We start from the raw sequence: 23868 nt of genomic DNA, 5'->3' as shown, positions 1-23868 counted from the left end.
TTGTTACTGGAAGGGGCCCATGATACAGAACATAATACCAGGAAGGGGCCAATGATGAGGGACATTATACCAGGAAGGAGCCCATGATGAGGGACATAATACCAGGAAGGGGCCCATGATGGGGGGGAGACATTGTCCAGGAAGAGGCCAAGGGTGGCAAACATTCTAACAAGAAGATGCCAACAACAGGGGACATTATACCAGGAAGGGGCACAGGATGAAGGACATTATTACTGGATGGGCGCCAGGATGGGGAACATTATTACAAAAAGGGACCAGGCTAGGAGACATTATTACAGAAAGGGGCCAACACAAGGGCATTTTTACAGGAAGGTGCCAGGGTGGGGACATCATCACATGGAGGGTGAACACGTGTGTCTTTATAGGATCTTGAATGCTATAAGGGCCCATACATGTGACCAACATGGAGGCGGCGGCCCAGGTCCATATAGTCTGAGATAGCCTGTGAAGTCACTTACTCTTTCTTTAGTTTTATCCTACTGCTCTGCCCCCCATGCTTTACACTGCAGCACTGCTTCACGTGAACTACTGTTTATAATAAGTAGGCTCACTATGGAGCCAGTTTTGATTTCTTTTACAGGAAGGAGGGAATAATCGTAAATAACAAAAATACAAAAAAAAATGTTTATGGGTAACACGCAAGTACTTGAGCCTAAATTATGACGATATCATTCCCTTAAAATGTGAACAGAGAAAAAGCAGAATAGCAAAGTTTCTTAAAAATTAATAGATTTAATTGTGAAATTAGTAGTATATACATAGAGAGCGATGCCATAGAGTTTATGGCGTCACCAGAGTTCTCAGTCTTTGTAGTTTTTATAGGGCTCCCCCTGCTGGCTGCTTTGTAGATGACCAATTACCAAGGATGCCCAGTAGTCCCAAACTGCCTTAATAATGTTGGGGGTCAAAATAGATTGAAGGGGTCTGGTCTGAGGTCTGAAATTAATTTAGGGGTCTCCTATTAATGCAATTATTTGGTCCTGGTCCAATATTATTATAAGGGGCTTGGTCTGGGATCTGAAATTATTATAGGGGTATGGTTTTATGGTTTGATATTATTATAAGGGGTCTGGGCTGGGATCCTACATTATTATAGGGGTTTGGTCTGGGGTCCGAAATTTATTTTAAGATCTAGTTTCTGATATTATTAGGGGGGTGAATATAATTAAGGGGTCTGGTCCAACACCTGAATTTTTTAGGGGTCTAATTCTAATATATTGGTTTTGATAGTATTAAAAGGGGGCTGGTTTGGGATCCAGTGATAATGCAGTGGTCTAGGTAGGAGTATAAAATGAATTTATAGGTCTGATCTGGGTGCTGATATTAATATAGAGTTTTGTAAAGGGGTATGATATTTTTTAAAGGGGCCTGGATTGGGGTCTGACTTTAATATAGGCGTCGGATATTATTGCAATGGGTCTGGTCTGGGATCCAGTGATTTTATAGGGATCTGGTCTGGTATCTAATTATTTTATTGGGGTCTGGTCTGGGATCCAATGATTTTATAGGGGTCCGGTCTGGGATCCAGTGACTTTATAGGGGTCTGGTCTGGGATCCAGTGATTTTATAGGGGTCTCATCTGGGATCTAGTAATTTTATAGGGGTCTGGTGTGGGATCCAGTGATTTCTTAAGGGTCTGGTCTGGGATGCAATGATTTTATACGGGTCTGGTCTGGTATCTAATTATTTTATTGGGGTCTGGTCTGGTATCCAGTGATTTTATAGGGGTCTGGTCTGTGATGCCGTGATTTTATAGGGGTCTGGTCTGGGATCCAGTAATTTTATAGGGGTCTGGTCTGGGATCTGAAATTAATGTAAGGGTCTGATATTATTATAGGATTTTGATAATCTTATAAGGGGTCTGGGGTTTGAAATAATTATATGGGGTCCGACTATATGTAGCCCCGTCCATTTGTAACTTTTGTATACATCACACCCTCAAAAAGACCACTCTTCTTTTTTCCACATCCTGCGGCTTCAGTATCACCCTGTAAAGCTGTCAGGGCATGCTGGGAGTTGTAGTGTCCCAAGAGCTGACGAGCCCCAGGACGGAGACCTCTGCCCTACCCACATCTAACAGTTATGTCAATAGTTTTTCACAATTCACTACATTTACACCGCTCCGGATTAATTCATTCAGTTCCGCAGCAGCTGAGACATGTACAGATGTCCGACCAGCCTGGGATAAGGGGATGGCACCAGACTTCCTGTAACTTATCCCAGTCTCAATACCTGGAAATTCCCAATCTGATTGGGCCTTATACTGGTGATCTAGCTTAACCCTTCGTGACCGTGCAGAAAAGGAGTAAAAAAATTAGCTTAAAATGAAAAAAAAAAAAAAAAACAACAGAGAGAAAGAAAGAACCACACAGTGGTTAAAATGACACTATTAATGATGCTACTGTGCGCGCATACCGCTATCTAGTGCTGCGCCTCCGGGGTATTATAGCTATAGCAAGCCCAGAGTCATCTAAGCCCAAAACAGGCATTTTGCATAAAATGAGGTTATTCAGAGCAATGTACGTAAGAGCCTCCCCTAGTGGTGGTCCTGGTGGGCCTGTGGTGTCAGCAGCGACTGCGCCTCGTCGGTGTCACCGTTAGCCTCCTGGTTTGGTGTGGTTTGGCGGAGAAGGGGGTTTGTAGGATCCTCCCTCCAGGTACTGACAGCCATCTGGGAAAGTTCATGACTTGGAACCCAGATCTCCAGTTCTGTAGAAGTGAGAGTGGAAACAGCGCCATCTGATGGTGGCGCCTGACGAGCGAGGAGACTCTTCATATGACGTCATTTAAGAAAGAGGCGGGTTTTGGGGTCTCCGAGGAGTAACCTTAGGAAAAGAGGAAAACAGCAGTTACCGCATTTATTGGTCAGTATAAGGCGGTATTATTAGTGCATTGTATTGTGTTAGTATTTGGTCATTACATGGCGGTAGTATTTGGGCACTGTATGGCAGTATTATAGGTTTATTGTATGGAGATCTTATGTAGTCATTGTTTAGCAATATCATTTGGTCATTGTGTGGCGGTACCATTTGGTCACTATATGGGGGTGTCCTACTATGGAGTCTTTTCTGGGAGTAGAGTAGTCACTCATGCAGCCCACTGTGCCCAGTTGTCATTTATCATGTCCATTAGTTAAATATTATCGTTGTTTGGCCACTGTATGGTAATATTGCTTGGCCATTGTATGGCAGCACTATTTGGTCACTATATTGCGGTTGTACTAATGCAGTCTTTTCTAGAAGCTGAGTAGTCCCAAGCAGCCGACAGTGCCCATTGTAAAGACATTATTGTTTGGCTACTGTATAATAATATTATTTAGCCACTGTATAACACTACTGTTTGGTCACTAAATGGCGGTATTATGAATCCAGATTTTTCATCCATGCAGTCCATACTGCCCATGCTTTTGAAGTGTGTGGGCACTGAATGTTGATATTATATGGATATTACTTGAGTATTGCACTATATGGCTGTATTATTTGGGTGCTTTCTAATGAAAGGTTATGTGATGGTCACATAACGACCCATGAAGACGAATTATTCTGGCATTGTATACGGTAGATTTGTGAGTTGTACATGGTTTGTTTTGGCACGGTATGGTGATATGATTCAGGCACCATATTGTTATCCATTTTCAGCACTGTATGGCGGTATTATTTTTTGCACAGTACATACTACTATTATATGTGTCCTGTATCCCTGGTTACGTTTCTGTTCTACAACTATTTGATGTCACGACACTATAGAGCGGTGGATTTTACAGGATTGCGGCACTGAGAATTACGACAGTGGAAAGTATGGAATCGATAAAGGAGAAAAAAAAATATTGGTCAAAAAGTAGATTTACCTTATAATTCCCCCCACTAGCAGACCACCAATCATGGGTCCAACCCAGTATATCCAGTGATATGCCCAATAGTCGGCCACCACAGCCGGACCGAAGGCTCTGGCAGGGTTCATGCAGGCTCCGGAAATGTTCCCTCTGTAAGACACAAATGTCACAATGTGAACGATGGTCAACCAGAAACTAACGCAGTATAACGACAGACAGCAAGGCGCTGTGTGTAAGAAAACATCTGCTATAATATATCCCTATGGGGAGATGTGACGTGTGGTTTGAGGTAGCAAATTCCAGAAACAGGGGGGCAGCACGAGAGAAGTCCTGAAGCTGAGAATGAGGAATGATGACGAGGGATAGAAAAGCAGAATGTTTTTCTTTGTCTTATAGGTGAGTTGAGTCATTGATTTTCCTTACCCTGCCAAGATGTCTGCCGTCACAGTGAATCCTATACAAAAAGGGGCTAGAGGAGTGCTGGTCTTCTTATTGATGGCTCCCATACAGACAGCGAGCACCAAGAAGAGAGTCATTATAATTTCTGCTCCGAGGGCACGTGGAACATGGCTGTCATCCTTCACAAGATTGAATGAAGCTCCGCCAGCCTCCTGAAATCTGGACTCCAATGTCAAAGCCTGGGAAGAGACAAGACAGGTGAGAAAACTGGAGAGACCTCACGCCAAACTTGGAGTCTCTACCACTTATTTGGGAATATGCTCCAGTCACAGCCAAAACTGCCTTCAAAAATTAGAATTTTTTTGCATTTTTTTTTGCACTCTATGTCTATCTACTACCTCTCCTACAATGCACCACAGCACTACAACTCCAGCATGCCCTGAGAGCCACAGGCCAAAAAGGAGACACCAGCTCCTGCATCCTTGAGCAAAAGCTTTTTTTTTTTTTAAATGCAGCTTTGGCAAGGACTAGAGTAGAATACCAGATGTACAAAGCGCTCCTTCCCTTTTTAGAGTTATACCTTGGTGAGCGCCGCACCAATCATCCCTCCGCAGAGTTGGCAAATCCAGTATGGCACTACCAGAAAAATATTGAGTCCTCCGATTATAAAGGCGCCCAGGGACACCGCAGGGTTAAAGTGTCCGCCACTGAAAGGACAAGAAATAAATGGTCAGTTTCAGAAAAGAAAGCGCTAAATAATGTTGTCATGGGGCAGTTGCCCACGGGCCTCCACCTCTAGGGGCCTCCGTCTGACAAGCTGCAGGGGAAATTCACAAGCACACCCAAAAAGTGTGGGGTAAATCCTGCAAGGGGCGATGATATCAATAACATTGACCACGAAGGCAATAACAGGTCCAGTCTACTGGATAGGGATATTATTACTGTGTACAACATTGCCACCATGTGGACAAACATGGGAAACAGAATTCTTAAAGAGACAGCCGCTTCATTTTCTATATTATTTTTCAAAATTAAGATTAAATGTTGTCAGATAATTCAGAAATCGAGTCTCTTATTTATTTTATTGCAAACATGAATATGTGTCCTCTATGATGTGTTGCTGACGTGCAGACATGCTGCGGTGCGGACGCCATATAACCTCTGTACCTGTATGAGCTGCAGGTACATAGTGATCAGCGTCTATACAGGAGGTGACATTATTGTGACTTCTTATCTCGCAGGGAAGGATCCGCCATAATAGTTTATTCTACTGTTCCTAAATACCAGTTAATGGTTATAGAAGATAAGACAGTGATCACCATCCGCGGGCGCCACACCCAGATCACCCAACTACACCTACCACTCGTCTGTACATTGTGGTGGAACGTTCAGCGTCATTATCCTGTACCCCGAGTGTCAGCATCATTATCCTGTACCCCCAGTGTCAGTGTCATTATCCTGTACCCCGAGTGTCAGTGCCATTAACCTGTACCCCCAGTGTCAGTGTCATTATCCTGTACCCCCAGTGTCAGTGTCATTATCCTGTACCCCGAGTGTCAGCATCATTATCCTGTACCCCCAGTGTCAGTGTCATTATTCTGTACCCCGAGTGTCAGTGCCATTAACCTGTACCTCCAGTGTCAGTGTCATTATCCTGTACCCCCAGTGTCAGTGTCATTATCCTGTACCTCCAGTGTCAGCGTCACTATCCTGTACCCCCAGTGTCAGTGTCATTATCCTGTATCCCGAGTGTCAGCGTCACTATCCTGTACCCCCAGTGTCAGTGTCATTATCCTGTACCGTCAGTGTCATTATCCTGTATCCCGAGTGTCAGCGTCATTATCCTGTACCCCCAGTGTCAGTGTCATTATCCTGTATCCCGAGTGTCAGCGTCACTATCCTGTACCCCCAGTGTCAGTGTCATTATCCTGTACCCCTAGTGTCAGTGTCATTATCCTGTACCCCGAGTGTCAGCGTCATTATCCTGTATCCCGAGTGTCAGCGTCATTATCCTGTACCCCGAGTGCCAGCGTCATTATCCTGTATCCCGAGTGTCAGCGTCATTATCCTGTACCCCCAGTGTCAGCGTCATTATCCTGTACCCCTAGTGTCAGTGTCATTATCCTGTATCCCGAGTGTCAGCGTCATTATCCTGTACCCCCAGTGTCAGCGTCATTATCCTGTATCCCGAGTGTCAGTGTCACTATCCTGTACCCCGAGTGTCAGTGCCATTATCCTGTACCCCCAGTGTCAGTGTCATTATCCTGTACCCCGAGTGTCAGTGTCATTATCCTGTATCCCGAGTGTCAGCGTCATTATCCTGTACCCCCAGTGTCAGTGTCATTATCCTGTACCCCTAGTGTCAGTGTCATTATCCTGTATCCTGAGTGTCAGCGTCATTATCCTGTACCCCCAGTGTCAGTGTCATTATCCTGTACCCCGAGTGTCAGTGTCATTATCCTGTACCCCAAGTGTCAGTGTCATTATCTTGTATCCCGAGTGTCAGTGTCATTATCCTGCACCCAGAGTGTCAGTGTCATTATCCTGTACCCCAAGTGTCAGTGTCATTATCTTGTATCCCGAGTATCAGTGTCATTATCCTGTACCCCAAGTGTCAGTGTCATTATCTTGTATCCCGAGTGTCAGTGTCATTATCTTGTATCCCGAGTATCAGTGTCATTATCCTGTACCCCCAGTGTCAGTGTCATTATCCTGTACCCCCAGTGTCAGTGTCATTATCCTGTACCCCTAGTGTCAGTGTCATTATCCTGTATCCTGAGTGTCAGCGTCATTATCCTGTACCCCCAGTGTCAGTGTCATTATCCTGTACCCCCAGTGTCAGTGTCATTATCTTGTATCCCGAGTGTCAGCGTCATTATCCTGTACCCCCAGTGTCAGTGTCATTATCCTGTACCCCCAGTGTCAGTGTCATTATCCTGTACCCCTAGTGTCAGTGTCATTATCCTGTATCCTGAGTGTCAGCGTCATTATCCTGTACCCCCAGTGTCAGTGTCATTATCCTGTACCCCGAGTGTCAGTGTCATTATCCTGTACCCCAAGTGTCAGTGTCATTATCCTGCACCCCGAGTGTCAGCATCATTATCCTGTACCCCAAGTGTCAGTGTCATTATCCTGTACCCCCAGTGTCAGTGTCATTATCTTGTATCCCGAGTGTCAGTGTCATTATCCTGCACCCCGAGTGTCAGTGTCATTACCTTGTATCCCGAGTATCAGTGTCATTATCCTGTACCCCAAGTGTCAGTGTCATTATCTTGTATCCCGAGTGTCAGTGTCATTATCCTGTACCCCAAGTGTCAGTGTCATTATCTTGTATCCCGAGTATCAGTGTCATTATCCTGTACCCCAAGTGTCAGTGTCATTATCCTGTACCCCGAGTGTCTGCGTCATTATCCTGTACCCCAAGTGTCAGTGTCATTATCCTGTACCCCTAGTGTCAGTGTCATTATACTGTACCCCTAGTGTCAGTGTCATTATCCTGTACTCCAAGTGTCATTGTCATTATCCTGCACCCCAAGTGTCATTATCCTATACCCCTAGTGTCAGTGCGATTATCCTGTACCCCCAGTGTCAGTGTCATTATCCTGTACCCCAAGTGTCAGCGTCATTATCCTGTACCCCTAGTGTCAGTGTCATTATCCTGTACCCCAAGTGTCAGTGTCATTATCCTGTACCCCCAGTGTCAGTGTGATTATCCTGTACCCCTAGTGTCAGTGTCATTATCCTGTACCCCGAGTGTCAGCGTCATTATCCTGTACCCCGAGTGTCAGTGCCATTATCCTGTACCCCGAGTGTCAGTGTCATTATCCTGTACCCCGAGTGTCAGTGTCATTATCCTGTACCCCGAGTGTCAGCGTCATTATCCTATACCCCTAGTGTCAGTGTGATTATCCTGTACCCCCAGTGTCAGTGCCATTATCCTGTACCCCCAGTGTCAGTGTCAATATCCTGTACCCCGAGTGTCAGCATCATTATCCTGTACCCCAAGTGTCAGTGTCATTATCTTGTATCCCGAGTGTCAGTGTCATTATCCTGTACCCCTAGTGTCAGTGTCATTATCCTGTATCCCGAGTGTCAGCGTCATTATCCTGTACCCCTAGTGTCAGTGTCATTATCCTGTACCCCAAGTGTCAGTGTCATTATCCTGTACCCCCAGTGTCAGTGTGATTATCCTGTACCCCTAGTGTCAGTGTCATTATCCTGTACCCCGAGTGTCAGCGTCATTATCCTGTACCCCGAGTGTCAGTGCCATTATCCTGTACCCCGAGTGTCAGTGTCATTATCCTGTACCCCGAGTGTCAGTGTCATTATCCTGTACCCCGAGTGTCAGCGTCATTATCCTATACCCCTAGTGTCAGTGTGATTATCCTGTACCCCCAGTGTCAGTGCCATTATCCTGTACCCCCAGTGTCAGTGTCAATATCCTGTACCCCGAGTGTCAGCATCATTATCCTGTACCCCAAGTGTCAGTGTCATTATCTTGTATCCCGAGTGTCAGTGTCATTATCCTGTACCCCTAGTGTCAGTGTGATTATCCTGTACCCCGAGTGTCAACGTCATTATCCTGTACCCCTAGTGTCAGTGTCATTATCATGTACCCCAAGTGTTAGTGTCATTATCCTGCACCCCGAGTGTCAGTGTCATTATCCTGTACCCCTAGTGTCAGTGTCATTATCTTATATCCCGAGTGTCAGTGTCATTATCCTGTACCCCTAGTGTCAGTGTCATTATCCTGTATCCCGAGTGTCAGTGCCATTATCCTGTACCCCTAGTGTCAGTGTCATTATCTTATATCCCGAGTGTCAGTGTCATTATCCTGTACCCCTAGTGTCAGTGTCATTATCCTGTATCCCGAGTGTCAGCGTCATTATCCTGTACCCCTAGTGTCAGTGTCATTATCCTGCACCCCAAGTGTCATTATCCTATACCCCTAGTGTCAGTGTGATTATCCTGTACCCCGAGTGTCAACGTCATTATCCTGTACCCCTAGTGTCAGTGTCATTATCCTGTACCCCAAGTGTCAACGTCATTATCCTGTACCCCAAGTGTTAGTGTCATTATCCTGCACCCCGAGTGTCAGTGTCATTATCTTGTATCCCGAGTGTCAGTGTCATTATCCTGTACCCCAAGTGTTAGTGTCATTATCCTGCACCCCGAGTGTCAGTGTCATTATCTTGTATCCCGAGTGTCAGCGTCATTATCCTGTACCCCTAGTGTCAGTGTCATTATCCTGCACCCCAAGTGTCATTATCCTATACCCCTAGTGTCAGTGTGATTATCCTGTACCCCGAGTGTCAACGTCATTATCCTGTACCCCTAGTGTCAGTGTCATTATCCTGTACCCCAAGTGTCAACGTCATTATCCTGTACCCCAAGTGTTAGTGTCATTATCCTGCACCCCGAGTGTCAGTGTCATTATCTTGTATCCCGAGTGTCAGTGTCATTATCCTGTACCCCGAGTGTCAGTGTCATTATCCTGTATCCCGAGTGTCAGTGTCATTATCCTGTATCCCGAGTGTCAGTGTCATTATCCTGTATCCCGAGTGTCAGCGTCATTATCTTGTATCCCGAGTGTCAGTGTCATTATCCTGTACCCCGAGTGTCAACGTCATTATCCTGTACCCCTAGTGTCAGTGTCATTATCCTGTACCCCGAGTGTCAACGTCATTATCCTGTACCCCAAGTGTTAGTGTCATTATCCTGCACCCCGAGTGTCAGTGTCATTATCTTGTATCCCGAGTGTCAGTGTCATTATCCTGTACCCCGAGTGTCAGTGTCATTATCCTGTATCCCGAGTGTCAGTGTCATTATCCTGTATCCCGAGTGTCAGTGTCATTATCCTGTATCCCGAGTGTCAGCGTCATTATCCTGTACCCCAAGTGTCAGTGTCATTATCTTGTATCCCGAGTGTCAGTGTCATTATCCTGTACCCCGAGTGTCAGTGTCATTATCCTGTATCCCGAGTGTCAGTGTCATTATCTTGTATCCCGAGTGTCAGTGTCATTATCCTGTATCCCGAGTGTCAGTGTCATTATCCTGTATCCCGAGTGTCAGTGTCATTATCTTGTATCCCGAGTGTCAGTGTCATTATCCTGTACCCCGAGTGTCAACGTCATTATCCTGTACCCCTAGTGTCAGTGTCATTATCCTGTACCCCGAGTGTCAACGTCATTATCCTGTACCCCAAGTGTTAGTGTCATTATCCTGCACCCCGAGTGTCAGTGTCATTATCTTGTATCCCGAGTGTCAGTGTCATTATCCTGTACCCCGAGTGTCAGTGTCATTATCCTGTATCCCGAGTGTCAGTGTCATTATCCTGTATCCCGAGTGTCAGTGTCATTATCCTGTATCCCGAGTGTCAGCGTCATTATCCTGTACCCCAAGTGTCAGTGTCATTATCTTGTATCCCGAGTGTCAGTGTCATTATCCTGTACCCCGAGTGTCAGTGTCATTATCCTGTATCCCGAGTGTCAGTGTCATTATCCTGCACCCCGAGTGTCAGTGTCATTATCTTGTATCCCGAGTGTCAGTGTCATTATCCTGTATCCCGAGTGTCAGTGTCATTATCCTGTATCCCGAGTGTCAGTGTCATTATCCTGCACCCCGAGTGTCAGTGTCATTATCTTGTATCCCGAGTGTCAGTGTCATTATCTTGTATCCCGAGTGTCAGTGTCATTATCCTGTACCCCGAGTGTCAGTGTCATTATCCTGTATCCCGAGTGTCAGTGTCATTATCCTGCACCCCGAGTGTCAGTGTCATTATCTTGTATCCCGAGTGTCAGTGTCATTATCCTGTACCCCGAGTGTCAGTGTCATTATCCTGTATCCCGAGTGTCAGTGTCATTATCCTGTATCCCGAGTGTCAGCGTCATTATCCTGTACCCCGAGTGTCAGTGTCATTATCTTGTATCCCGAGTGTCAGTGTCATTATCCTGTACCCCAAGTGTCAGTGTCATTATCTTGTATCCCGAGTATCAGTGTCATTATCCTGTACCCCAAGTGTCAGTGTCATTATCCTGCACCCCGAGTGTCAGTGTCATTATCTTGTATCCCGAGTGTCAGTGTCATTATCCTGTACCCCAAGTGTCAGTGTCATTATCTTGTATCCCGAGTGTCAGTGTCATTATCCTGTACCCCGAGTGTCAGTGTCATTATCTTGTATCCCGAGTGTCAGTGTCATTATCCTGTACCCCGAGTGTCAGTGTCATTATCTTGTATCCCGAGTGTCAGTGTCATTATCCTGTACCCCGAGTGTCAGTGTCATTATCCTGTATCCCGAGTGTCAGTGTCATTATCCTGCACCCCGAGTGTCAGTGTCATTATCTTGTATCCCGAGTGTCAGTGTCATTATCCTGTACCCCGAGTGTCAGTGTCATTATCCTGCACCCCGAGTGTCAGTGTCATTATCCTGTATCCCGAGTGTCAGCGTCATTATCCTGTACCCCAAGTGTCAGTGTCATTATCTTGTATCCCGAGTGTCAGTGTCATTATCCTGTACCCCAAGTGTCAGTGTCATTATCTTGTATCCCGAGTATCAGTGTCATTATCCTGTACCCCAAGTGTCAGTGTCATTATCCTGTACCCCGAGTGTCTGCGTTATTATCCTGTAACCCAAGTGTCAGTGTCATTATCTTGTATCCCGAGTATCAGTGTCATTATCCTGTACCCCTAGTGTCAGTGTCATTATACTGTACCCCTAGTGTCAGTGTCATTATCCTGTACTCCAAGTGTCATTGTCATTATCCTGCACCCCAAGTGTCATTATCCTATACCCCTAGTGTCAGTGTGATTATCCTGTACCCCCAGTGTCAGTGTCATTATCCTGTACCCCAAGTGTCAGCGTCATTATCCTGTACCCCTAGTGTCAGTGTCATTATCCTGTACCCCAAGTGTCAGTGTCATTATCCTGTACCCCCAGTGTCAGTGTCATTATCCTGTACCCCTAGTGTCAGTGTCATTATCCTGTACCCCGAGTGTCAGCGTCATTATCCTGTACCCCAAGTGTCAGTGTCATTATCCTGTACCCCGAGTGTCAGTGCCATTATCCTGTACCCCGAGTGTCAGTGTCATTATCCTGTACCCCGAGTGTCAGTGTGATTATCCTGTACCCCGAGTGTCAGTGTCACTATCCTGTACCCCTAGTGTCAGTGTGATTATCCTGTACCCCGAGTGTCAACGTCATTATCCTGTACCCCTAGTGTCAGTGTCATTATCATGTACCCCAAGTGTTAGTGTCATTATCTTGCACCCCGAGTGTCAGTGTCATTATCTTGTATCCCGAGTGTCAGTGTCATTATCCTGTACCCCGAGTGTCAGTGTCATTATCCTGTATCCCGAGTGTCAGTGTCATTATCCTGTATCCCGAGTGTCAGTGTCATTATCCTGTATCCCGAGTGTCAGCGTCATTATCCTGTACCCCGAGTGTCAGTGTCATTATCTTGTATCCCGAGTGTCAGTGTCATTATCCTGTACCCCGAGTGTCAGTGTCATTATCTTGTATCCCGAGTGTCAGTGTCATTATCCTGTACCCCGAGTGTCAGTGTCATTATCCTGTATCCCGAGTGTCAGTGTCATTATCCTGCACCCCGAGTGTCAGTGTCATTATCTTGTATCCCGAGTGTCAGTGTCATTATCCTGTACCCCGAGTGTCAGTGTCATTATCCTGTATCCCGAGTGTCAGTGTCATTATCCTGCACCCCGAGTGTCAGTGTCATTATCCTGTATCCCGAGTGTCAGCGTCATTATCCTGTACCCCAAGTGTCAGTGTCATTATCTTGTATCCCGAGTGTCAGTGTCATTATCCTGTACCCCAAGTGTCAGTGTCATTATCTTGTATCCCGAGTATCAGTGTCATTATCCTGTACCCCTAGTGTCAGTGTCATTATACTGTACCCCTAGTGTCAGTGTCATTATCCTGTACTCCAAGTGTCATTGTCATTATCCTGCACCCCAAGTGTCATTATCCTATACCCCTAGTGTCAGTGTGATTATCCTGTACCCCCAGTGTCAGTGTCATTATCCTGTACCCCAAGTGTCAGCATCATTATCCTGTACCCCTAGTGTCAGTGTCATTATCCTGTACCCCAAGTGTCAGTGTCATTATCCTGTACCCCCAGTGTCAGTGTCATTATCCTGTACCCCTAGTGTCAGTGTCATTATCCTGTACCCCGAGTGTCAGTGTCATTATCCTGTACCCCAAGTGTCAGTGTCATTATCCTGTACCCCGAGTGTCAGTGCCATTATCCTGTACCCCGAGTGTCAGTGTCATTATCCTGTACCCCGAGTGTCAGTGTCATTATCCTGTACCCCGAGTGTCAGCGTCATTATCCTATACCCCTAGTGTCAGTGTGATTATCCTGTACCCCCAGTGTCAGTGCCATTATCCTGTACCCCCAGTGTCAGTGTCAATATCCTGTACCCCGAGTGTCAGCATCATTATCCTGTACCCCAAGTGTCAGTGTCATTATCTTGTATCCCGAGTGTCAGTGCCATTATCCTGTACCCCTAGTGTCAGTGTCATTATCTTATATCCCGAGTGTCAGTGTCATTATCCTGTACCCCTAGTGTCAGTGTCATTATCCTGTATCCCGAGTGTCAGCGTCATTATCCTGTACCCCTAGTGTCAGTGTCATTATCCTGTACTCCAAGTGTCAGTGTCATTATCCTGCACCCCAAGTGTCATTATCCTGTATCCCGAGTGTCAGTGCCATTATCCTATACCCCTAGTGTCAGTGTGATTATCCTGTACCCCCAGTGTCAGTGTCATTATCCTGTACCCCGAGTGTCAACGTCATTATCCTGTACCCCTAGTGTCAGTGTCATTAACATGTACCCCAAGTGTTAGTGTCATTATCCTGTACCCCCAGTGTCAGTGTCATTATCCTGTACCCCTAGTGTCAGTGTCATTATCCTGTACTCCGAGTGTCAGCGTCATTATCCTGTACCCCCAGTGTCAGCGTCAATATCCTATACCCCTAGTGTCAGTGTGATTATCCTGTACCCCCAGTGTCAGCATCATTATCCTGTACCCCAAGTGTCAGTGTCATTATCCTGTACCCCTAGTGTCAGTGTCATTATACTGTACCCCTAGTGTCAGTGTCATTATCCTGTACCCCTAGTGTCAGTGTCATTATACTGTACCCCTAGTGTCAGTGTCATTATCCTGTACTCCAAGTGTCATTGTCATTATCCTGCACCCCAAGTGTCATTATCCTGTACCCCTAGTGTCAGTGTCATTATCCTGTACCCCGAGTGTCAGCGTCATTATCCTGTACCCCAAGTGTCAGTGTCATTATCCTGTACCCCGAGTGTCAGTGCCATTATCCTGTACCCCGAGTGTCAGTGTCATTATCCTGTACCCCGAGTGTCAGTGTCATTATCCTGTACCCCGAGTGTCAGCGTCATTATCCTATACCCCTAGTGTCAGTGTGATTATCCTGTACCCCCAGTGTCAGTGCCATTATCCTGTACCCCCAGTGTCAGTGTCAATATCCTGTACCCCGAGTGTCAGCATCATTATCCTGTACCCCAAGTGTCAGTGTCATTATCTTGTATCCCGAGTGTCAGTGCCATTATCCTGTACCCCTAGTGTCAGTGTCATTATCTTATATCCCGAGTGTCAGTGTCATTATCCTGTACCCCTAGTGTCAGTGTCATTATCCTGTATCCCGAGTGTCAGCGTCATTATCCTGTACCCCTAGTGTCAGTGTCATTATCCTGTACTCCAAGTGTCAGTGTCATTATCCTGCACCCCAAGTGTCATTATCCTGTATCCCGAGTGTCAGTGCCATTATCCTATACCCCTAGTGTCAGTGCCATTATCCTGTACCCCGAGTGTCAACGTCATTATCCTGTACCCCTAGTGTCAGTGTCATTATCATGTACCCCAAGTGTCATTATCCTGTATCCCGAGTGTCAGTGCCATTATCCTGTACCCCGAGTGTCAACGTCATTATCCTGTACCCCTAGTGTCAGTGTCATTATCCTGCACCCCAAGTGTCATTATCCTGTATCCCGAGTGTCAGTGCCATTATCCTGTACCCCCAGTGTCAGTGTCATTATCCTGTACCCCGAGTGTCAACGTCATTATCCTGTACCCCTAGTGTCAGTGTCATTATCATGTACCCCAAGTGTTAGTGTCATTATCCTGTACCCCCAGTGTCAGTGTCATTATCCTGTACCCCTAGTGTCAGTGTCATTATCCTGTACTCCGAGTGTCAGCGTCATTATCCTGTACCCCCAGTGTCAGCGTCAATATCCTATACCCCTAGTGTCAGTGTGATTATCCTGTACCCCCAGTGTCAGCATCATCATCCTGTACCCCAAGTGTCAGTGTCATTATCCTGTACCCCTAGTGTCAGTGTCATTATACTGTACCCCTATTGTCAGTGTCATTATCCTGTACTCCAAGTGTCATTGTCATTATCCTGCACCCCAAGTGTCATTATCCTATACCCCTAGTGTCAGTGTGATTATCCTGTACCCCCAGTGTCAGTGCCATTATCCTGTACCCCGAGTGTCAGCATCATTATCCTGTACCCCAAGTGTCAGTGTCATTATCTTGTATCCCGAGTGTCAGTGTCATTATCCTGTACCCCTAGTGTCAGTGCCATTATCCTGAACCCCGAGTGTCAGCATCATTATCCTGTACCCCAAGTGTCAGTGTCATTACCCTGTACCCCTAGTGTCAGTGTCATTATACTGTACCCCTAGTGTCAGTGTCATTATCCTGTACTCCAAGTGTCATTGTCATTATCCTGCACCCCAAGTGTCATTATCCTGTACCCCTAGTGTCAGTGTGATTATCCTGTACCCCCAGTGTCAGTGCCATTATCCTGTACCCCGAGTGTCAGCATCATTATCCTGTACCCCAAGTGTCAGTGTCATTACCCTGTACCCCTAGTGTCAGTGTCATTATACTGTACCCCTAGTATCAGTGTCATTATCCTGTACTCCAAGTGTCATTGTCATTATCCTGCACCCCAAGTGTCATTATCCTGTACCCCTAGTGTCAGTGTGATTATCCTGTACCCCCAGTGTCAGTGTCATTATCCTGTACCCCAAGTGTCAGCGTCATTATCCTGTACCCCTAGTGTCAGTGTCATTATCCTGTACCCCAAGTGTCAGTGTCATTATCCTGTACCCCCAGTGTCAGTGTCATTATCCTGTACACCTAGTGTCAGTGTCATTATCCTGTACCCCGAGTGTCAGCGTCATTATCCTGTACCCTAAGTGTCAGTGTCGTTATCCTGTACCCCGAGTGTCAGTGCCATTATCCTGTACCCCGAGTGTCAGTGTCATTATCCTGTACCCCGAGTGTCAGTGTCATTATCCTGTACCCCGAGTGTCAGCGTCATTATCCTGTACCCCTAGTGTCAGTGTGATTATCCTGTACCCCCAGTGTCAGTGCCATTATCCTGTACCCCCAGTGTCAGTGTCATTATCCTGTACCCCAAGTGTCAGTGTCATTATCTTGTATCCTGAGTGTCAGTGTCATTATCCTGTACCCCTAGTGTCAGTGTCATTATCCTGTATCCCGAGTGTCAGCGTCATTATCCTGTACCCCTAGTGTCAGTGTCATTATCTTATATCCTGAGTGTCAGTGTCATTATCCTGTACCCCTAGTGTCAGTGTCATTATCCTGTATCCCGAGTGTCAGCGTCATTATCCTGTACCCCAAGTGTCAGTGTCATTATCTTGTATCCTGAGTGTCAGTGTCATTATCCTGTACCCCTAGTGTCAGTGTCATTATCCTGTATCCCGAGTGTCAGTGTCATTATCCTGTACCCCAAGTGTCAGTGTCATTATCTTGTATCCTGAGTGTCATTATCCTGTACCCCTAGTGTCAGTGTCATTATCCTGTATCCCGAGTGTCAGCGTCATTATCCTGTACCCCTAGTGTCTGTGTCATTATCCTGTACTCCAAGTGTCAGTGTCATTATCCTGCACCCCAAGTGTCATTATCCTATACCCCTAGTGTCAGTGTGATTATCCTGTACCCCCAGTGTCAGTGTCATTATCCTGTACCCCGAGTGTCAACGTCATTATCCTGTACCCCTAGTGTCAGTGTCATTATCCTGTACCCCTAGTGTTAGTGTCATTATCCTGTACCCCCAGTGTCAGTGTCATTATCCTGTACCCCTAGTGTCAGTGTCATTATCCTGTACGAGTGTCAGCGTCATTATCCTGTACCCCCAGTGTCAGCGTCAATATCCTATACCCCTAGCGTCAGTGTGATTATCCTGTACCCCCAGTGTCAGTGTCATTATCCTGTACCCCGAGTGTCAGCATCATTATCCTGTACCCCAAGTGTCAGTGTCATTATCTTGTATCCCGAGTGTCAGTGTCATTATCCTGTACCCCTAGTGTCAGTGTCATTATCCTGTACTCCAAGTGTCAGTGTCATTATCCTGCACCCCAAGTGTCATTATCCTATACCCCTAGTGTCAGTGTGATTATCCTGTACCCCCAGTGTCAGTGTCATTATCCTGTACCCCGAGTGTCAGCGTCATTATCCTGTACCCCGAGTGTCAGTGTCATTATCCTGTACCCCTAGTGTCAGTGTCATTATGTCATTATCCTGTACCCCAAGTGTCAGTGTCATTATCCTGTACCCCCAGTGTCAGTGTCATTATCCTGTACCCCTAGTGTCAGTGTTATTATCCTTACCCCGAGTGTCAGCGTCATTATCCTGTACCCCCAGTGTCAGCGTCATTATCCTATACCCCTAGTGTCAGTGTGATTATCCTGTATCCCGAGTGTCAGTGTCACTATCCTGTACCCCTAGTGTCAGTGTCATTATCTTGTATCCCGAGTGTCAGTGTCATTATCCTGTACCCCTAGTGTCAGTGTCATTATCTTGTATCCCGAGTATCAGTGTCATTATCCTGTACCCCGAGTGTCAGTGTCTTTATCCTGCACCCCTAGTGTCAGTGTCTTTATCCTGTACCCCGAGTGTCAGCGTCATTATCCTGTACCCCCGGTGTCAGTGTCATTATCATGTACCCCTAGTGTCAGTGTCATTATCCTGTACCCCAAGTGTCAGTGTCATTATCCTGTACCCCCGGTGTCAGTGTCATTATCATGTACCCCTAGTGTCAGTGTCATTATTCTGTACCCCGAGTGTCTGCGTCATTATCCTGTACCCCTAGTGTCAGTGTCATTATCCTGTACCCCAAGTGTCAGTGTCATTATCCTGTACCCCCAGTGTCAGTGTCATTATCCCGTACCCCTAGTGTCAGTGTCATTATTCTGTACCCCGAGTGTCTGCGTCATTATCCTTTACCCCGAGTGTCAGTGTCATTATCCTGTACCCCTAGTGTCAGCGTCATTATCCTTTACCTCGAGTGTCAGTGTCATTATCCTGTACCCCGAGTGTCAGCGTCATTATCCTGTACCCCCAGTGTCAGCGTCATTATCCTGTACCCCTAGTGTCAGTGTGATAATCCTGTACCCCCAGTGTCAGTGTCATTATCCTATACCCCTAGTGTCAGTGTCATTATCCTGTACCCCGAGTGTCAGTGTCATTATCCTGTACCCCGAGTGTCAGCGTCATTATCCTGTACCCCGAGGGTCAGCGTCATTATCCTGTACCCCGAGGGTCAGCGTCATTATCCTGTACCCCGAATGTCAGTGTCATTATCCTGTACCCCGAATGTCAGTGTAATTATCCTGTACCCTGAGTGTCAGCGTCATTATCCTGTACCCCGAGTCTCAGCGTCATTATCCTGTACCCCGAGTGTCAGCGTCATAATCCTGTACCCCGAGTGTCAGCGTCATTATCCTGTACCCCGAGTGTCAGCGTCATTATCCTGTACCCCGAGTGTCAGCGTCATTATCCTGTACCCCGAGTGTAAGCATCATAATCCTGTACCCCGAGTGTCAGCGTCATTATCCTGTACCCCGAGTGTCAGCGTCATAATCCTGTACCCCTAGTGTCAGTGTCATTATCCTGTACCCCCTAGTGTCAGTGTCATTATCCTGTACCCCCTAGTGTCAGTGTCATTATCCTGTACCCCGAGTGTCAGTGTCCTTATCCTGTACCCCCTAGTGTCAGTGTCATTATCCTGTACCCCGAGTGTCAGTGTCCTTATCCTGTACCCCGAGTGTCAGCGTCATAATCCTGTACCCCTAGTGTCAGTGTCATTATCCTGTACCCCCTAGTGTCAGTGTCATTATCCTGTACCCCCTAGTGTCAGTGTCATTATCCTGTACCCCGAGTGTCAGCGTCATTATCCTTTACCCTGAGTGTCAGTGTCATTATCCTGTACCCCCTAGTGTCAGTGTCATTATCCTGTACCCCCTAGTGTCAGTGTCATTATCCTGTACCCCGAGTGTCAGCGTCATTATCCTTTACCCTGAGTGTCAGTGTGACAGTTCTGACAATAGCTGAACCTCGCGCTGATTCGATGTCTCCAGGTTGTCACCGAGGTTCGGCTCCACTGACTGTGGGCACATATCGCCTGCGTCCCGTTTCGCCCTATAGTTTATGTACGGGAGCGCTGACATCTCACCTCCCCGCATCCTCCCCTCATTCCAGTATAAATATCCCTCATTATTCCCTGAAAATATGTTCTCAGCTCCACAAAATAAGCGATGATAGGGGGCAGCCCCATCCGCCACGTCGGGCACGGCCCCTCACGCGGCACGCTCACCTGATGCCACCGAGGATAGCGATGGTCAGTCCAAGGGCGAGTCCGTGCGCCAGCGCAGGCTGGAGGTTTCCCGTGCTTGTTGAATTCTCAATGACGGAAAGGCACCCGACAAACACGAAGAGCGAGGTGCCCAGCAGCTCCGCCAGGCACGGCTGCACGTACTCCTCATACCAGTGGGGTTTCGGCTCCTTCTCGGGGACGATTTCTTGCATTTCTTTGAAGTTCACGTTGCCCAGTTCTGTGTCTGTCATGGCTGAATCTAGAGAGAAGACTGGTGGGTTACTGCACGGCCTGTGCAGGGGCTTATACACTGGAGAGGGGATGTTGTACTGAGCATGTGCGACCACCACTCCTGCAGACAATGATTGGAGCAGTGGTCGCACATGCTCAGTATTGCTCCATTCTCACAGGTGACTTTGGGACCCCCGTTCTTGTGATCAGAGGGGGTCCCAGAGGGTCAAACCCTTAGCAATCATATAGATAACATTTACAATGTGTACAAAGTGATTTATATTGTTTATGGGACATCCCCTTTAAGGCCAACCCCTTTAAGGCTTTCATGTTCCCTCAATCCCCAAATCTAAGAACCAACATGCCCAAGTCCCACCTTGTATATAACACTGCAGACGGACTGTCGTGTGAAAACAGCTCTATGTCGCACGACTATGAAGTGCAGTAGCTGGACTGCAAAATGTAAAAGGAAAGAATACAGAGCCAAAAACGATAAGATATCATAAACTTTCCACATACAAACACTTTTCTTTCTGCTATTGTGTGAGTAGAGCGCAGGCGAGCTTTACCAAGGTGACCCCCTTCCTACACGCCGCCTTATCTATGCAATCAGCCAGCACGGTCCCAGTTCCACAGTCCATCAGATCAGTTTTTTATTAACTGCTAGATCCATAAAGGGTTATTATCACCTTCACAGATTATTATTTTATCGGATAGAGCTTGTAAAAACGAGCACCTTTGCAATTTACTGCTTATTAAAATTTTCAGCCGTTCCTGAGATATTAACACTTGTTGTAGACAGCAGCGGTGGTCGGTCTCCAAGGCAACAAAATGTAACCAAGAGAAAAGTGTTGATATCTTAAGAACGGCTGAAAATTTTAATGCGCAGTAAATTGCAAAAGTGCTTGTTTTCACAAGCTCTATCCAATAAGATATGAAAATGAGAATAACCCTTTAAGGCGACTGTCCATTTTGGGCAATTGTTTTTATTCATAGGAGGGTACGCCAACAGGAAGCTTCGCTGCTGAGACCTCAAACATCCGACAGCTAGTGCTCAACTTCCCTGCAGCTCCTCCACTGGATAAATGAGGTATTACATTAGAGACAGCAAGTCAATGCTTTTATTTACTGGGTTTCACCATTAAAGGGTACAATCCAGGTTTCAAGGACGCCGCGTGATTTCTGACCTTTGGATTTCCCGTTATCTCACAGTTTACAGTTTCGAGTCGCGATATTCTACAAGTTCAACCATAGAACAAAATAATATCCAATGGATGGGTCTGAAAACTTGAGCGTCATTATAGGAGGTATAGTCTTCTCAACATCGCCCCCTATCTTTAAAAAAATATGTATTTTTTTTTCCCTTATGTGTCCTATCTATAACCCCAGCGAGCGTTACCCCCCCTCCCTAAATATAGGCAGAGGGCAATTATCTATATTACTGTAATACCGGTCTCTATTCTTTCCTAATCGCCTCAATCTTTTCCATAACCATAATGACGGGCGACCGCTCCAGAGATAATCTCCGCGGTATAATCTCCAGGACGGTCATATATGATCATAGACATAAGTGGTATTGGGAGGTTATTACAATACATAGATCACCACGAGCCAGAACTTCTTAAAGGGGTTGACCATTTTATTAAAGTAGACCCCCCAAAATGGGGGAGGCATGGATATATTAAAGGGGATGTCACAGACATGGGGGCATTTAAAGGTACGACCCAAGATTATGTGTAAAGTGATTCCAAATGCTTGTTGACTGTTTCCAGTGAGAACCAGGATGGGAGAAAGGCGCACTATAAGTATATTTTTATTGTCTAGGTGCATTAGGTAAAATATTACGGGAGCTCTGTGTTCAGTAAATGTCACATTATGCTACATGTATGGGATAATATACAAGCACTGCTAAGATCCCATATGGATGGAAGAAAGTGAAAAATGATCAAAACTGCTAAAAAAAAGTGGCAAAATAATTAGTTTCTGACATTTTCATACTTAAAGGGGTCAGATCTGCACCGATAGGTATCACTGGTGATTTTACATACACTAGTTTGGGAAGCTGAGATATGTGGAGCTGTTTGTTAGGGTCTTAACATTGGACGGCTGCTGGCAGCGGGGATTACCTTTCCCAGGTGTAACATTATTGTGGGTGAAAAAGCAAAAAATATATATGTATTTTTAATGTAATTTGTATGATTTAAACCTCAGGATTCTGTCAAACAGCCCCCCATATCTCAGCTTCCTATGTTTTATTATAAAAATATGGGATTTTGAAGAAAGTAAAGAGATTTTTTAAAGTTTAGGCAGAGAATGGAGTTTATAATTTTGGCAAAGTTGGAGCTACTCGGCGACTTTTGGTAAAATTGCGGAGTTACAACGCAACATCGTACGTGCTACTGGTTAGATCTAGTCTTAAAGGGGTTGTCTGGTGGGGGTCCGACAATTGGGAATCGTACTGATAGGCAGAACAGAGCCCTTTTTTTCCTCTTAGATTGGAACGACAGCGCGAAAGTGCGGTCACTGCTCCACTCATTCCTTATGGGGTCTCTGGGAAAAACCGGAGTGCGGCGCTCAGCAGCCCCATAGAGAATAAAAGGAGTGGCAGTGAAGTATTCTAAAAGGGATAAAGTTCACAATTTTGCTGATTGGTGGGGGTCCCAGAGGTCAGACCCCCACAGATCTACAAGTTATCACTCCCTTCTTTTGATTGGACAGCCACTTTAAGTAGGTATTCAAGAAGGATACTAAGGGGCAAAATGCCCAATTGCTTGGGTGCATTCATGCCCACTTTTCTCAATGTTCAGTTATGGTGTAAAGTGCCAAAATAATCCAAAAGAAAGTATAAAAAAATATGAAAAAGTATAAAAAGTGTATTAAAAAAAGCCTAAAAAGTGTATAAAAAAGTATAAAAAGTATATAGAAGTAGAAAAAGTGTACATACTGTAAATAGGAGTAAAGATAAAAAGTGCAAAAGTATAAAACATACAAAAGTATAAAAAAGTATAAAAACTGGAAAAAGTTACTACAAATCTACAAAAGAGAAAAGAATACATATAAGATTCCAAAAGAGTATCTACAGAGTTTTCTTAGATCACTTACTGCGATGGCCGAGATGTCGTCACCTGGTGGCACCGGCTTCGTCTTCTTCTCTGGAGAGGCCTCTGACTCCTGATGAAGACGTTCTCTCAAGTACTGCACTCTCCTGTACAAAAAGCAATAAAAGTGCAGCTGTTGGGTCGTCAGTGACCAATCACACTTCACTCTAATGTGCTCTTTTCGCAATCATGCCCGAAGTCAATAATCTTCCACTGCCAAGAAGGTGGATGTCGATGTAGTGCCCTCCCTCGCAGTACAATGCGGCCGTACGGTGGTGTCTGTGCAAGGTCAGTATAATCAATGCTGAGCAGACTTTGCCTTATAGTTCGGGGCAGGAGATCAGAAAGTCTTTCTATTTAGTAATACGTGGACAAGAGATAAGGGAGAAAAATAATGTTCTAACCTGAGGAGATGCTGAGATCAGCCATAACATCAACACCACTGTGAGGGCAAGGGCAGGACAATGTTAGCAGATGAGAATGGCGCCGCGGGGGAAAGTGCAAGAATCTGAGTGACTAGGACAAGGACCAAACTGTGATGGATAGAAAGCGAGGTTATCTCCAAAATAACAGGTCCTGTGGGGTGTCCCCGGTATACGGCATGTCCTGTGGGGTG

The 23868-nt window shown here is 46.0% G+C and overlaps 1 protein-coding gene across 1 annotated transcript; it reads right to left on the bottom strand.

Annotated features, from left to right (window-relative positions):
• Positions 1-733: 733 nt before the first annotated feature.
• On the bottom strand, positions 734-23411 carry AQP8 (aquaporin 8). Its single transcript, XM_073559282.1, has 6 exons — positions 23257-23411; positions 19924-20182; positions 4833-4959; positions 4277-4491; positions 3869-4003; positions 734-2846 (listed from the first exon to the last, which is right to left on the bottom strand). The coding sequence occupies exons 2-6, from the start codon at positions 20172-20174 to the stop codon at positions 2804-2806; spliced, it is 771 nt and encodes a 256-aa protein (XP_073415383.1). The 5' UTR covers positions 20175-20182; positions 23257-23411; the 3' UTR covers positions 734-2803.
• Positions 23412-23868: the final 457 nt, after the last annotated feature.

The sequence above is a fragment of the Dendrobates tinctorius genome, unplaced genomic scaffold (assembly GCF_039654945.1).
Source record: "Dendrobates tinctorius isolate UK_male_01 unplaced genomic scaffold, ASM3965494v1 ptg000267l, whole genome shotgun sequence".
In the NCBI taxonomy this organism is placed as follows: Eukaryota; Metazoa; Chordata; class Amphibia; order Anura; family Dendrobatidae; genus Dendrobates; species Dendrobates tinctorius.
Note: the sequence above shows the minus strand (reverse complement) of the source record. Positions and strands in the feature narration are given on the sequence as shown.